This window comes from Alternaria atra (genome assembly GCF_907166805.1).
Source record: "Alternaria atra isolate CS162 genome assembly, contig: 22, whole genome shotgun sequence".
NCBI classification, from domain to species: Eukaryota; Fungi; Ascomycota; class Dothideomycetes; order Pleosporales; family Pleosporaceae; genus Alternaria; species Alternaria atra.
In genome coordinates, this window is record NW_025091320.1 from 1,010,339 (window position 1) to 1,024,645 (window position 14,307).

A 14,307-nucleotide genomic window follows, 5' to 3' on the forward strand; every position below is an offset into this window, starting at 1 on the left:
GTTGTTTGCGGTCTACTAATCGATACACCAAAATCCGTGTACCTGGAGCAATTACAGAACCGAACCATCGGGGAATTACCACGTTTATATCCAGGCCTTAGTTTTCTACCCATATCTCGGTTGCACGACCGCACCATGTCTTTCCTAGGGTATCATGATATGCAACGTGTCGCATGCATCCAATCAGCACTCCTCTAGCGGGACCGCAGCCATGGGAAGGAAGGAATGTCTGTGACTGGCATAGTGGAAGACGTCTAACGTTCCTTATCGTTCCACTTCCCCAGGACACTAGGTGGTGTGGACATAGCCAAGAAGGCGGAAGGTGGAAGCAAGCCATGTGTATCGCTTGGCAAAAGATAACGAGACGTGGGGTACTTCGCATGTGGGACCCGTCCGCAACTCCCATCGATCGCATGTCCTCACCACATCAGTGTAGACTTTTTGAAACAAGGTCCCAGCACTTGCGCATACCCGTCGATAACGTCTCATCGTCCATGGATTCGCTGTCTACCCATTTGCGGGTGGGCGGGCCCTTGCATATAAGCTCGATATCTCTGGCGTTATCGGCGTCGATCCTATACTGATAGACATGCATAGTAAGCTTCAGATGGGTGAAGACATGGACCAATGGCGGGAAACTCGCGACACAACGCGCTTTGCTCATATCAGTTGCGCCGGCTTCGAGACCGGAGATGTACTGCTGCGCCGATGCTTTGCGCTGTTGAGGCGTCTTTTGTGATGCAGCCAGCGGGCTCTGCGGGAATTGCCTGTGCCACAATCAGCGTACGCCCCTGCACTAAATAAGAAAAGCCGAGTAATGGGCCTATCATGCCTCATAATACGAAGCTGCACGACAATGCGCGTTGGGAGGGACCTGGGAAGCCAGCGAGCAGTGCCTCGGTTATAGAATGCGTTTATTACGTACCACAGTGATGCGAGGAGACCTTCATACAATCGTCAGCACTGTTTTAGCATTGTGGTGCAGAACTTACCTTTGGCCGGCCTTTGCTCTATCAGCCATTTACTGTTACCGTCCTCCGAGCGCAACTCTATCACGCATACCACACAATCCTCTTCGGCGGCCTTCTTCTTCGCCACCTTTTTGGGGAAGAGTGAGCAGTACGTCGATATTGATTTGGATTCCCCAGTAGCCGCCGGCAGCTTCCGCTTCTTTGAATCCTCAACAGGTGGGCTGCCAAGATCTTCACCATCGTCCTCCGTATCTATGCCTGATTTGGGTGTGCCAACAGCGAAGTATTGCGAGATGGTGTTGGTTTGTTTTACAGCTGCTTTTCTCTTCTTAGTTGCTCGCGGCGGATCATTGTTTGTTGCGTCTTCGGAAACTGCAACCAGGTCTTCGGTATCTAGGGATGCGCAGAGAGAACACGCGTCCTCGATGTCAGGCACTACAGCCGGTGACTGATGCTTGTCAGATAACACCTTAGCTTCGCTATAGGCCCTGCATGTCGCCTGAATTGGACACTCGTCACACCTGGGTCGCGGCGTACAGATAGTGGAACCCAGCTCCATAAGCGCTTGATTCCACAGCCCTGGTACGGCACTTGTGCGCGTTTCCGGGGAGTTTGAGGCGTGTTTAATTAGTTGATCCGCCATATCCCACAGAACGTCCGTAGCTTTCTTGTCCTTGACATCCATGTACAAGCCCAGCTGTCGACTGAGCACACGCATAACGTTACCATCGAGGACAGGCTCTGCCTCTCCAAATACGATACTTGATACCGCGCCTGCAGTGTATCTTCCGATGCCGGGAAATTCTTGTAGTTCTGTGGCACCACTGGGAAGAGCACAGGGAGCACCGGCAGATTTGGCGATCATGGCTTTTGCACCTTCGTGAAGGCGTGTCGCACGTGAATAGTAACCCAGGCCTTTCCATACGGAAAGGACATCGTCATGGTCCGCTTCGGCAAGATCCTGAACCGTAGGCCATTTTGCGATCCAATTATTGAAGTAGGGTATTACTGTCGAAACACGAGTCTGCTGGAGCACTGCGGTTATGTTAGTCGGGGTTTTATTGAACGTGAAGCCGGCTAAACGTTGGTGAAAGTGATAGGAAGGAGCCATCAGCGACTTCCCCATGAGCACGTGACACCGCGCTCACGTTCCCGCGTTATCGGTGCTGCAACATTTTGCAAAAGACCCACACACTCAGAAGGAGTACTCACTAACTTCAGACACCCAAACCTCATACGCCCTCTTCGATAATACGCGTCCAAGTTCTTCTTTGTCTTCATACGCTTTCGGATCAATCCACTCCTTCCTCCACGGCATACTACGCGTCTCCGCGACGTCATGGAACCAACTCAACAATGCGTCGCACCCGGACTGGTCGCCGAGGAGCAGCGGATAGTGATATGACGCATCGTGCGCGCGTGATGGCGGTAACACTGCAGCCAGAGAAGTCGATGGAGCTGTGATGATTGCTTTGCTAGGTTTCGCAGCTTTGCTGGGTTTGGCTGCTGTCGCAGTCTTTTTGCGCGGAGCCATAGCACGTCGAATGTGCGTCAAGAGAATATTTGGCAACTAAGAGATTCAATAACAACTGATGTCGTTGGCTACAAGGCGTTTGGTAGAGTGTAAAGGGGAGGATTAGTGGAGGTGCGATCGCGCTAAGCATTGCTAGTGTAGCGATCGAACCTGCCCGCCAGGTTCCTAGGTGCAGCTCCTGAACTTACGTCCGACACATCGTCTGCCTGACAGAACACACAGCGGAATATATACGCTCCTTGCATAATATTGATGTGCACCTCGCATAGATAAATTTTGTGCGTCTCATGTCTCTCAAGATTATCTTCTGAGTTACGGAGCTCCAATGGAGATCCGCCTCCATTCAAGCATTTACCTCCTCGGTACCCACTCCATCAACGAAGCCCTAGCGAGTGTTCACAATCGTGGAGCATCAGTTCCGAACTTTATGATCGGTTCCAGAATTTATCGACATAACGTCGCTCACGGAAGAAGCATTTCTCGCACCCTGCACCTCGCTTCTCTCTTACCTAGACAACGGGCGCAAGGAGTTGCTTGCGTCGCGGATGGAGAGATGAAAACCATGTCATTTCAAAGCCTGACGACCGAGATGTGTTCCGCACCTTCAAGTATTGTAGACCATTAACCGCCATTAGTACCGTTCAACCAATGACCATCCAAGGCCGAGCTCTCGTTCACTGGCTTAAGATCTTTGTAACCCTCAATGTCTTTGAGATCACGGCCAGGAATGTACATATCGCATGCTCCTCCACTGCTACTGCTCTTCCGGTCCCAAGCCCATCGTTCTTTCTTCTCATCATCCAAGCTACCCAGCAGCATCTTAACAACATATATGCCAATGTTTGGCATGAACTTCCAAGCGTGGAATGAACCACCAGCTGCGATATACAGGTTCCTAGCCTTGGGATGTGGGGATATCACCCAATCTTGGGTTGGTGTAACGGCATCCCTATGGATATTAGCCTCAGAAGATCCAACTCGTGACCACACCTACCAGCACATGCGGTAATGAACCGGACTGAGCCCTTTGACCCACGGTCCATATATTTGTTGGGCGACAACATCGGCTTCCTTTTTCAAGCCACTCGGTACATCATGACCCCAAACACTTTGGCTGCTTCGTTCTGGAGGTACAGAAAGCCGCTGCTTAGACTCGCTTTGATCGACATAATGTGTGAAGCTCTCTTCGTGAGTGCATTTGCAAAGTCCCCTTTGGCCTGGGGGTATACTTTCACCTGTGCAGGGATATTAGTCTAGGGTTGCCCAACGTTCAATCGGACTACGCATTCGTACCTTGAACATGTTTGAGTGTGTTGATTACGACCGGCGCTGATTCGTATTTAGAAAGCTCCTCTTCTGGCATCTTATATAGCGTCATGATCGCCGCCGCTGCCGTCATCCGGTTCCCTACGTGTATCTCAGGCTTGTTAGGTGCACTGTCTGCGAGAATCTGTGCCGTGTGTGCACCAGTGCAAAGAACCACATGGTCAGACATTATGATTTCTCCAGACGTAGTTTGGACTCCTACGCAAACCCCATCATCGTGGAGGAGAACTTTGCGAACGCCATCCGAAATGTATTGCACTCCGATATCGACAGATTTCTGAATGACATCTCTCAGCGCTGGCTCAGCGTCACTCCATCCGGCGTTTGGATTGTAAAGAGCTTGCTTGAGGCCTTTCCAATCTGTATCTCTCAAGATCCCCTTCCAGCGTGTCTTTGCATCTTCCGGATCAAGAATCACTGCTCCTGGGTTCACCCCTAGGCTTTGATAATTTCTCATGATCTTATTGCTCATCTTCTCCTCGCCGGCCCATACAATTCCTGTCTCGTGATAGTGCTTGCTGAAGAGAGCATCGGTTTTCCACATGTTCATAGCCTCAAGTGCCAATTCCATGTAGAATCTTTCGTCATAATCAGTCCGCACAACCTTATTTAGATCATGGGCTGCTGCTGCAGGGTTGGGAAAGGGTGTCCGGTCCACCAAAATAACATTTGAAAGGGGAAGTAGTTGTTTCAAGTGCAGTGCGGTAGAAGCTCCGAAACACCCTGCACCTACGATGAGGTAGGAATTGTTCCGTCGATCTGGTTCCATGAGAGGCTTTGGGATGAAGTCGATAACAAGATGAGGTCCGGGTCGCTCAACGTAAATTCCGTCAGCAAGCCCGTTCATTTTGAACGATGCAGATGGGTGGGATTGAAGGAATGTGTTTGCTAGCTGCCTGAGCTTTTACATCTTTCACACGTTGGTCCAACGTTCCTATATGATTGTAATGCTGTGGTACGATATGCACGGTAACGCACAACTGTTTCCGGGTTGAGCTACATTGGACAACCACAACCAATCAAAACGAGACACTCCATTAGCGTTGAAACTACTGCAGGAAGCGAACTGCATATCCTTGCATCTTGCCCCTTCTCTCTTTCCTCTTTCCTCTTCTCTCTGTTCTCGGCAGTCTCGCCAGTAGCTCACCCGGATTTAACTCGCTGGCATGCGACGCTTGTTTGCGTCTCCTACGGCTTTTAGAACTTATAGATCGTACAAAACTGCGTATCACGCCTAAATTTCCTCATCCATCTGCTCCCAATAAGATAGTCTTGCTACCAATGGTTCGTTGCCACGAAATCATGTGCGCATGTTTATGCATTATCTCAATGGGTCGTAAAGCGGAATCAATCGTCGCGTGAGCATTTGCCGACTTTCACTACTATATACGTACGCTGACTGTTGCGACCGGTACAAGTTTACCTTTGATTTCCTTCATAGCCTTCAGTCCATCGCCTTACCAACGTTGTCTGTCTCACCGTCTCTTATGTTGCGCTGACTCTCTGTGTCGATTAAGACCGTCCTTGCGGGAGAATTCTCTGGTACACCCAGGATGATCACACTTCCATTTTTTTTCGTGCTTATGCAAATGGGTCCTACTCAGCGTTGAATCGTTAGCGGCGCTATGGACACTCCAGCTACTGTACGAACCTGAAGTCCGAGTTTCTCCCAAAAGTTTTCAGCCTTCCATTCTCTACCCCGCCCTTCTCGCATGTATACTGATAAGGACATATGTGCTGGCCAGTTCCACGGCTTTTCTCGAGTGTGCTAAGGAGCTCAGATATTCTTTCCTGGATGTCGTATTCCGATCGTGCTTCATCGCTCCTAGTATAGTTGTCTCTAACAGAACGTCCACCAGCTTGAGTCGATGACTCCGGCAGATCGTCAGGTGGCTCATCCTCGTCGAATTCTACTATGCGAGGCGCATCTGGACCCGCATCTACATAGCCTCCGTATGCCCATGTCTGGTTCTGTTGAGGTATGCTAGAGGCGGATCTCGCACGGTCTTTGGTATGCATTGGGAGTTTCGAGCGCGTGGGTGGACTAGGGGGTACTGGGTTCGAAGAGAAGGGGGGGTTTTTGCTCAAGTCCCAAAGGTCGTCGAGCTCGCTGGCAAACTGCTGCAAACGGCAAGCAAGTGATCTAAAAAGTGATTAGGTGACACGAATAGATGCTTGTTTCCCATAGACTTACTTGAGAGACTCATGTTTCTCGTTCAAATAGTCTAGTGAACCCAGCTCGCAAAAGTCATTGATTCGCTCCATGTCATCCAGTCTTCTTCTTGTGTAATTGTCGATGTGGTTTCCATTCACTGTGCTATCCGCAACCTTGGAAAGCACACTGACTGACCGAACGAAGAACATTCCCATGTCTGCCAGGAGACAACCGGAATCTGGCCAGCCAGGTTCGCACACGATCACCTTGCGCATCTGCTCTTCTAAGATGTCATGCAGGTATTCGTTGGGTACATCTTGCCCAGCGAATCTACTAGGTGACGTGTAGAAGGCTGCCATCCTTGTGATGCGCCACAGTGGGGAGACGAGAACACCAAGAATTGAGGGCGGAACTATCCGCTAATCCCGAAACCTTAGAGTTCTGGTTTGTAGGCACCGAGTGACAAAACGATACGGAAGTGAGGCGAAATGAGGAAAGAGACAGGCAAAGAGACAACAGGCAAGCGCGGAGGCAAGGAGCGATTTGCTCTCGCCCCAATCTTGAGCCTCATTCCATCCCCCACGCGAGATTCTTCGGACCTATCTGCAAGCCAGATGCTTGTAGATGCGCGCTCACCGGTCGAAGTGGTGGTACAATGTAATCCATCGATAGGGCACGGCTGGGGTGAAGGAAGTGGGGCAACTACCACTGCTTAGTCCGCCCGCGGAGCCCGCTCACAACCCGTACACTAACGATAAATATACTTAGTCACGTATACCTTCCACCCACGATCGCACAGCCTTGTGGCAGCAAACAAAAGTTCTCGCCAACAGACGATTAGGGTTTTAAGGGACGACACGTATGTGGTAGCTCTGCAAGCTCCTCCGTACCTGAACTATTCACCTTTCTAGCGCTGCGACAACGCGCAAGTGCGACCAAGGCTTCACACGATGGAGCAAACCAAACGTCGTCGCCTGCACTACCATGAAGATGCATCGTCTAGGAGGGGTAATCAGACGGCGCATTGTCTCGATTTTGAACCCCAGGACGATTTTTGGGAGGACAGATCATTCTTCGCGGCTGAAACTCCTGATCCAAGACCGCAACCTGAAGCAATTTTGGATTTTACAAGTGCTAGTGCGTCCTTCTCAGTATCCATTTACTCGCGTCATATAACTCAGGCGCATGCTAACAAAAGTTGACTCTATGACAGCTCCCAACAAGTCGGAACTGGAGAGTTGGCTATTTGAGGATGGTGAAGATACTCAAGATGGAAATGGCATTTCGCCTGACGAATCTAGGCGGTGGCTTCTAGACGTATTTCCGGAAGAATCCCTACGCCTTCCACGAGCAGCGGACCAACACCCAACATTGAACTTCGAAAATCCGTATCTTGATGGTATCGTAAAACGGCATCCAACTCTTCGCAAAAGTTCGTACTCCCAGGATCCGGAGGGCGTCAACGGTTATATAAAGTTTCGTTTGCAAGCAGCCGACTTTGATAATGATACAGGACCTGCTTCTCGTCGGTTTCAACAGCCGACACTAGGAAAACATCATCGATCTCCTCTGTTAGCTCCGCCCGATTCGGTGCCAAAGCTTCCACTTGGGTTTGGAAAAGGGTTGAAACTCGATAAGATGGACAGCAAGTTGCTTACTTTCTGTAAGGAGCAAACAGCGATTTCGAGGTGGCCACAACTAATCCACAAGCAGACACAGTGGCATTCTGTGGAGGTCGGACTCTCCTACCCAAGACCAACTTCTGGCTCAACGATTACGCCGCCATGGCCGCTGACAATGAATGTGTCAAACACGCTTTGTTGTCTCTAGCAGCATCCTACGTTTTGGACTACATACCAAGCGAAGTTTTGCTTGAGAGAGCAAATCGTCACTACACAAGAGCGGTGAAGCTCTTGACAGACGCTCTTCGCGACCCTCATCAGCAAGCTTCGGGACATGACGATAGTCTTGTCTGCTCGCTAGTCTTGCTCACCATTGACGATGTAAGTAGTGCGCGAAAACTGCAAGTTTACACAGCGACTAACTGCCACAGTTGGTAAATTGGGAGCTCCGAAGATCGAAGGCTCACAAAGCAAGATGGCAAAGTGGTGCCGAAATCGCTAAGAAGATCCTCGACAACTCCGATCCTGGCCACCGATATTGGAAGAATGAGAACGTGCAATGTAGCTCTGCTAGAACTGCCAATGCCAATTGGGTGGCCTTCGTCGGAATCCTGGCTCAACCAGTAGCACCATTGAAGTTCGAGGACACCGACAGGCTTTACGCCTGGCTCCTTGGAGGTACTGAGATGCATGCGAGAAAAATATACGGCGGAACTGGGCTATCACCGAAGCTTCTGCACATGTTCGCGCAGATAACGCATCTGTGTGCTCGTATGGACAAAGTAAACGCTCAAGAACTAACGGCATGGCCATGTACGCTAACCACATTTCAGACACCCGACTCACGAATCATCCCCCATGGGGCTGCGAAGGTCCAAGCACGGCTCGAGAAACTGCAGCAATGGTCAGACCTATCTATCGGGTTTCCATCGTGCACTGCACTATTGAACGCTTGTGATCTTGACAAAGATGGAAAGGTCGAAAGCGAGATCAGAGTCACTGAGCTTACGGGCGAAACGTGGAGGGTAGCTGCGCAAATATACTTGCACTGCAGATTTTACCGGTCAGCCCTCTAGAAGTCACATCCTAGCAAAGATTAAAGCTAATGTTGCACCAGACGTCCAAGAAATCACCCGATCGTTAAAGAGCGTCTGAACGCCCTTTTGGGCTGTATCAAACGGATGCCATATACAGGCCCTCTATTTACGTCACAAGCCCCGTTCTTCCCAGTCGTCATTATGGCATTGATATCGACAGAAGAGAGTGAGCGTAAGATCGCACACGAATGGTTCACAACTGTTGTAGCACAAGGCAACTGCCGGTCGGTATGTCAAAACCGATGGAATGAAGACTTTTATCTCCAGTTCGCTGACTGATGCGTTTTTTTACAGAGCGTACCACCAGTATGGCATGCCGTACAATACATGTGGGGCTGGATGGACAGCCATTCATTAGATGACGGCTTTGTGGAGGATAAACCGATTGGTCAACAGGTAGGCTGGTGGGAGAAGATGGTCACGCAATTGGTGGAACAGACAGGTGTGATCAGCTTGGTTTAGTTGAAGGCTTGCAGGTGTATCTTTGCCTGTGCGCCACAGGTGGGATGCTATGATCCCCACGGGACCTTGAATCGCCGGAAATAGTGAAGTACATAGCTGCAGCTTCTTTAACAGGCTGCACACCGTAATAATTCAGGAGTACGCATGTTTCCGGTCAACACTTCCCAATCAATCATGTCGCACGACGTTATCCTTTCATATAACCCGCCGTGAACTAGAGACGTGTGTAGATACGGTGGTTGAGCCTCAAAGCAGAATTCCACTAGTATTTGATGAGCTTGCAGTATGTGGCTGCGAAGGTGAGCCTGCAAAACTTACTCGTCCTCTCTCCAACAAGGGCATTATGAACGGTGCAACCCATTTTCCTGACCAGAGCTCTAAAGCAGCTGGAACTACCAGAACAGCATGTGTGAGCCGCAACAAGACGCCGAGTGCCAAGTTACCAGCCCCTTGCGGCATCAGCCGTCCAGCTATTGGGACAGTTCTGCAAATCCATAATGGAAGACTTCCGGCAACGATGAAGAACCTGTTCATGCAGGCAATGCTTCTTGCTAGCCCGAATGAGCAACGTCTCTTTCCTACAGCTTTCCTTTTCAACGATGTGGGCTTAAAGATATGGAGCGAAATCATAGAGTCTTCGGACTATACTCAAACAGCCGAAGAGATCGAGCTTCTGCGCGAGTATGGGGCGAGTATTGCTGGCAAAATCAAGCCAGGTTCTTCGATACTAGATATCGGTGCTGGGTGAGTAGCTCACATACGACTTGTGATTGCTAGTACGATACTGATCAATACGCACAGCGACGTTCGAAAGGTACTGCCGTTATTAGACGCGTTCGAGGCTGCGAAAACTCCAGTCCAATACTTCGCCGTCGATCTCTCAGAAGAGGCTCTCAAAAGGGCCATGTCCTTTCTAGCCGACCGCTACACATATGTCAAGTACTTTGGTCTTTGGGGTACGTTCGTCGATGCGATGGAATGGTCACGCTCCATATACGGTCCACTCTGCATTCTTTCCTTAGGTTCATTCTTTGGCAACGACAAGTTCCACGATGCTGTCGCACGCCTCTCTTCATGGCGCGAATTTATGCGCCCCGACGACCGGATGCTGCTTGGCCTCGATGGAAGGCAAGATGAGGCGCACCTCTGGAACGCATATCACCAGTCCAATAATCTGTTTGAGAGGTTCTTGAGGAACGGTCTAGAGTACTCGAACACTGTATTGGGATGCAGGTGGTATTACGAAGACGACTGGATCGTTGGGGGCGTTCTCCAGAAAGAGCCTTTGATGCATCGCTTCCAGATTATGGCGCGCAAAGCGGTAGTTTGCGAGGAGCTCAATCTGCACTTCGAGGCAGGTGAGTTCTTGGACTGCTTCGAGGTGTTCAAATACACTCCGGTGGCAATGAAAGCTCAGTTCGATGCAGCTGGTTTTCATGTCGAGTGCATGTGGACCTCACCCGCGTCCCCGAATTCATTCCGTAAGTAACTCTAGTCACAACTCTAGTCACAACTACTAACATTATTCCAGACGACTATTTAGTGTCGTTCAGATCTACATAGATGTCGACGGATGAGACGTTGATAACGAGCTGTGCCAGATTCTCATAAGCCTACCTCGTAACCAGGGACTTAGTTAGTTCAAATTTGAACACAGCCGTGCGGTCTTATCGTCGGCTCAGAATTGCGTGCCCTTCAAGGATTGTCAGATTAAACTACGCGAACGAAGCATTGAACGGTGGCACCGAGATTTTGTGATTGCCTAGGTAGCATTTGTTGGAATACCCAATGTTTGCACAGCCTGCATTCGTGTGGCACAGTGAGAAGAGAGGAAGGATTGCGGGGTAAGGAGAAATGAGAAAAGAGAAAAGAGAAAGGAGAAAGGAGAAAATAAAGCTAGCGAAATCGTGCAGAGCCTCAACATGGATATCTCGGCATTCCCCGATCCCAGCGTAACGTGTCGCGTTCGCGGCTAGACGCTAGATTTGGAGAGGTGCATATCATATGAAGGGGACTTAGTTGTGTTTAGGAAGCTTTGACATAACGGTGTGATGCGTGTCATCCGTCGCAGCCTCTTTTCTCTTTTCTCCTGTGAAACTTGACCTACCAATCACAGCGCTTTGATCTAGGGAGGAATGGAAGTCCAACGTAGTCTACCAGAATGTCACCCTTGCCACGTCTGATATCTCGGAATATATCGAAATAAAATTCAGCCGATGATAAATCGAAGATAAACCCTTCGATCAGTACAACGAAGGACTCTGATATAAGATAGGGCGCGATCTGGACAATTCGTCACAGCACTTGTCAATCAGCAAAAGCCTCAAAGGGCCTAACACACTGGTCTTGTATCGGCTCAAGCTCTTGTACGTATCTATAATTTTGTTTCTTGTTCCTGTCTGGTTGTTCGTGTCCTGCAAACGAACTCGGAATGGCCGCGGGCTATGCTAGCTGCTGACCTGAGGCTTAAAGATCCGCCCGCTGGACAAGATATCTCTGCCGCTTTGCATGGGTATAAGTTCAAGCCAAGAAAGACACGTCACACTTTCCGGACCACACTTCTTGTATCATAGTTCGAGACAATGGAATCTAGTCGGAGTGAATCATGCGACTATGACTCCGAGGTCGATACATCATCAGCCTTGATCTATGACAAGATAGATGGGTTGCTACAAGTAATAGGAACCCGGGGGACAGGAGAGCATGTATGTCCGCTCGGAAGTAGCTGTAGAAAAGGTGGTTGGAAAGATGACACTTTGATAGTGTTCACGCGAAATTCATCCTTCAAGTAAGTATGTCCATCAGTTTCGCATTGATGTATCAGTTACTAACATGGCAAAGGGCCCATCTGCAAAAGCACTCGAAGTCATACAAGTGTACTTTGCCGGGATGTACGAACAAAACTGGATTTGCCAGGTCTGATCAGTTAAAAAGACACCAGGAACTAGTGCCGCATGGATGGACATCCTGACAAGGCGCTTTAATGAGATGTGCAGGCTTGTATCCATAGTTCTCTTTGTAGTGCAAATGAAGCTGCATCACTTCAGACCCCAGCCAATTTTCTCGAGACTAGCTCAATTTTCGATGAGATGAGGTTGAGAGAACTCGGTGGAGCTTCTGTAGGCGGCCAGATCGGCCGGGATACATCCGATGAGAAAAGAGAGAAGTGCCACTCTACCTGATTAGCGCTTAAGTGAATTGAGGCAGTGCAAGGAAATTGCGAGCCACGTGTAATAGTTGACCAACGTTGGAATCATCACGAGGAGGAAACAACATGGAGTTTAAAGAACGACATATCCGCGCATGTAGCAAAAGAGAGAACTAAAAGAGAAAACTTCGGGTTGAGAAGCCCAAAGAAGGGTCCCACGAGGAGAGAACAAATGCGACCCAAAAGTGAAGCAAGAAAGATACAGCCATGTACACAGTACATCGGTCGGCAGTGCTAATGCCACAGAAATCATATATCTTCCTTTGCTGCTCCAGTGAAGGTCTATCAGTCAGGAATCTTCAACTATCAAACTTAGATAGCAATCACTCGTACCTAGCTTTTGTCTACTATTTCCCGACATGTCTTCTATGAAGGTCCACGCTTCTTCCCCCCGTGGCTCACCCACTCCGTTGGGCAATGGCCATAGCGTGATATCTGTTCAAGGTAGCACTGGGGGTGTCACTGCTTCGCCTGGAAACATGTTGAGTGAGAGCAACATAGCAACCCTTCGATCATCGGACGGTCAGCAGGTAGGCTCACTTACTGTAATATCGCCAACCATGACACTTGTGATGGCTAACGAGTCGACAGAATGTTGCAACTGGAAACTATTCCATGCAGCGCTGGCTTCAAGACGACACACGTATGCCGGGCAGGTCCAACAATGGTACTGTCGCTACAAACGGAGACTCTTCTCATATCGCCTCCAGCGGAGGCCCGAACATGGTTGTGGTACACCAGACACAGCTCAATCTCCCTAACTCCCCTCACGACATCCGCTATGTCGGCTCTTGGACGGGTCAGCTTCCGTAAGTACTCCCTTCCATGAAGGCCCAGGCGTAGTCCATATCTGACGATTGCCATTAGCATCCGTAAGAAGAACAACCAGCACTATGGGTCGAACCATTAGCCCATGGCAAAGCCCCAAGGCTTAATGGTTAGACTCTCGAGACTACGGGATCGTTGTATTATATGCCATAGAATCATGGTTAGAGATAGGATCGCGCAAGCAGTTTAGCGTTGATGTAGAGTACGACGCTTGGATAATCTAGGAATATCAATAATGCCTCTATCATCTCATGTTTCTCCACAAACTAGCCACTCCGGGGACTTGTCGGTCATGACATGCCTGTACATGCAATCAGCAAAGTAAACGACAGACGTGTTCAAAATCCTTGTAGAATGGGGGTGGAAGCAAGTGCGCGTAGGGCAGAATGCCCCACCTGCTGAATCTAGTGGTGGTGGGGAATTACCTACCCACCCGTGTGCCGTGGACGTCATCACATCAGCAGGTAGTGGAACCTACCCTTGAGCGACTAAACCACCTGGTTGTATAGACCGGTCATCCATAGCTTCTCTGTAACTTACATCAGTTCCATAGAACATACCTTTATAACTGTGAATGCGCATTCCGATCGATCAAGGCCACTACAGTTTCATTCCACGCATGATGCGCATTCTACGTGCATGCCCTAGATACTGCTCTGGTCCACGCTCAGCCTTGACATAAAATGTCAGCACACCGACCGCAGTAGAAAAATTTTAAGCTGCGCAAAGCTGCGCAAACAACCTCGATGATACCTTCTTTAGGCTAGTATTTCCTCCGCTAGTTTGCCAACGGCGGACTACTTGAAAGGACCTATAATGCTAGTAGATCACACGACGGAGACATATGGAGAGGAGAGTTAATAAAGGGAAATGAGTATCGTCACAAAATAACAAGAAGTACTTTGTCGACATAGCAAGATTACAAAACAAGGCGTAAGAATCGTGATATGACCGCGTTGCACGAGGCGATGTATAGAGGATAGTTTCATTGTAAGATGAACGGCAGATGGATAATATTTGGTTCTACCACAATGCCATGCCATGCCAGCCAGCCAACGCCGAAGAAAATGCTATCGAGAATGCGATTGAAGCTATCTACTCCGT

The 14,307-nt window shown here is 49.4% G+C and overlaps 6 protein-coding genes across 6 annotated transcripts; 3 read left to right on the forward strand and 3 right to left on the reverse strand.

The window, feature by feature from the left end:
• Positions 1-427: 427 nt before the first annotated feature.
• ALTATR162_LOCUS3093 (uncharacterized protein) lies at positions 428-2,505 on the reverse strand (the record flags this gene model as incomplete). Its single annotated transcript, XM_043310699.1, has 4 exons — positions 428-767; positions 926-944; positions 993-2,006; positions 2,184-2,505. The coding sequence occupies 4 exons, from the start codon at positions 2,503-2,505 to the stop codon at positions 428-430; spliced, it is 1,695 nt and encodes a 564-aa protein (XP_043166634.1).
• A 621-nt stretch (positions 2,506-3,126) lies between these two features.
• On the reverse strand, positions 3,127-4,678 carry ALTATR162_LOCUS3094 (uncharacterized protein; the record flags this gene model as incomplete). The annotated part of the gene is made up of 3 exons (XM_043310700.1): positions 3,127-3,454; positions 3,500-3,740; positions 3,799-4,678. The coding sequence occupies 3 exons, from the start codon at positions 4,676-4,678 to the stop codon at positions 3,127-3,129; spliced, it is 1,449 nt and encodes a 482-aa protein (XP_043166635.1).
• Positions 4,679-5,469: 791 nt separating this feature from the next.
• On the reverse strand, positions 5,470-6,345 carry ALTATR162_LOCUS3095 (uncharacterized protein; the record flags this gene model as incomplete). Its single annotated transcript, XM_043310701.1, has 2 exons — positions 5,470-5,974; positions 6,026-6,345. 2 exons carry the CDS (start codon positions 6,343-6,345, stop codon positions 5,470-5,472), a joined length of 825 nt encoding a protein of 274 aa, XP_043166636.1.
• Positions 6,346-7,192: 847 nt separating this feature from the next.
• Positions 7,193-9,167, forward strand: ALTATR162_LOCUS3096 (uncharacterized protein; the record flags this gene model as incomplete). The annotated part of the gene is made up of 6 exons (XM_043310702.1): positions 7,193-7,649; positions 7,700-7,989; positions 8,040-8,390; positions 8,442-8,671; positions 8,726-8,933; positions 9,000-9,167. 6 exons carry the CDS (start codon positions 7,193-7,195, stop codon positions 9,165-9,167), a joined length of 1,704 nt encoding a protein of 567 aa, XP_043166637.1.
• A 517-nt stretch (positions 9,168-9,684) lies between these two features.
• Positions 9,685-10,730, forward strand: ALTATR162_LOCUS3097 (uncharacterized protein; the record flags this gene model as incomplete). The annotated part of the gene is made up of 3 exons (XM_043310703.1): positions 9,685-9,911; positions 9,969-10,648; positions 10,699-10,730. 3 exons carry the CDS (start codon positions 9,685-9,687, stop codon positions 10,728-10,730), a joined length of 939 nt encoding a protein of 312 aa, XP_043166638.1.
• A 2,004-nt stretch (positions 10,731-12,734) lies between these two features.
• Positions 12,735-13,285, forward strand: ALTATR162_LOCUS3098 (uncharacterized protein; the record flags this gene model as incomplete). The annotated part of the gene is made up of 3 exons (XM_043310704.1): positions 12,735-12,905; positions 12,967-13,184; positions 13,243-13,285. The coding sequence occupies 3 exons, from the start codon at positions 12,735-12,737 to the stop codon at positions 13,283-13,285; spliced, it is 432 nt and encodes a 143-aa protein (XP_043166639.1).
• Between the last annotated feature and the right edge of the window lie 1,022 nt (positions 13,286-14,307).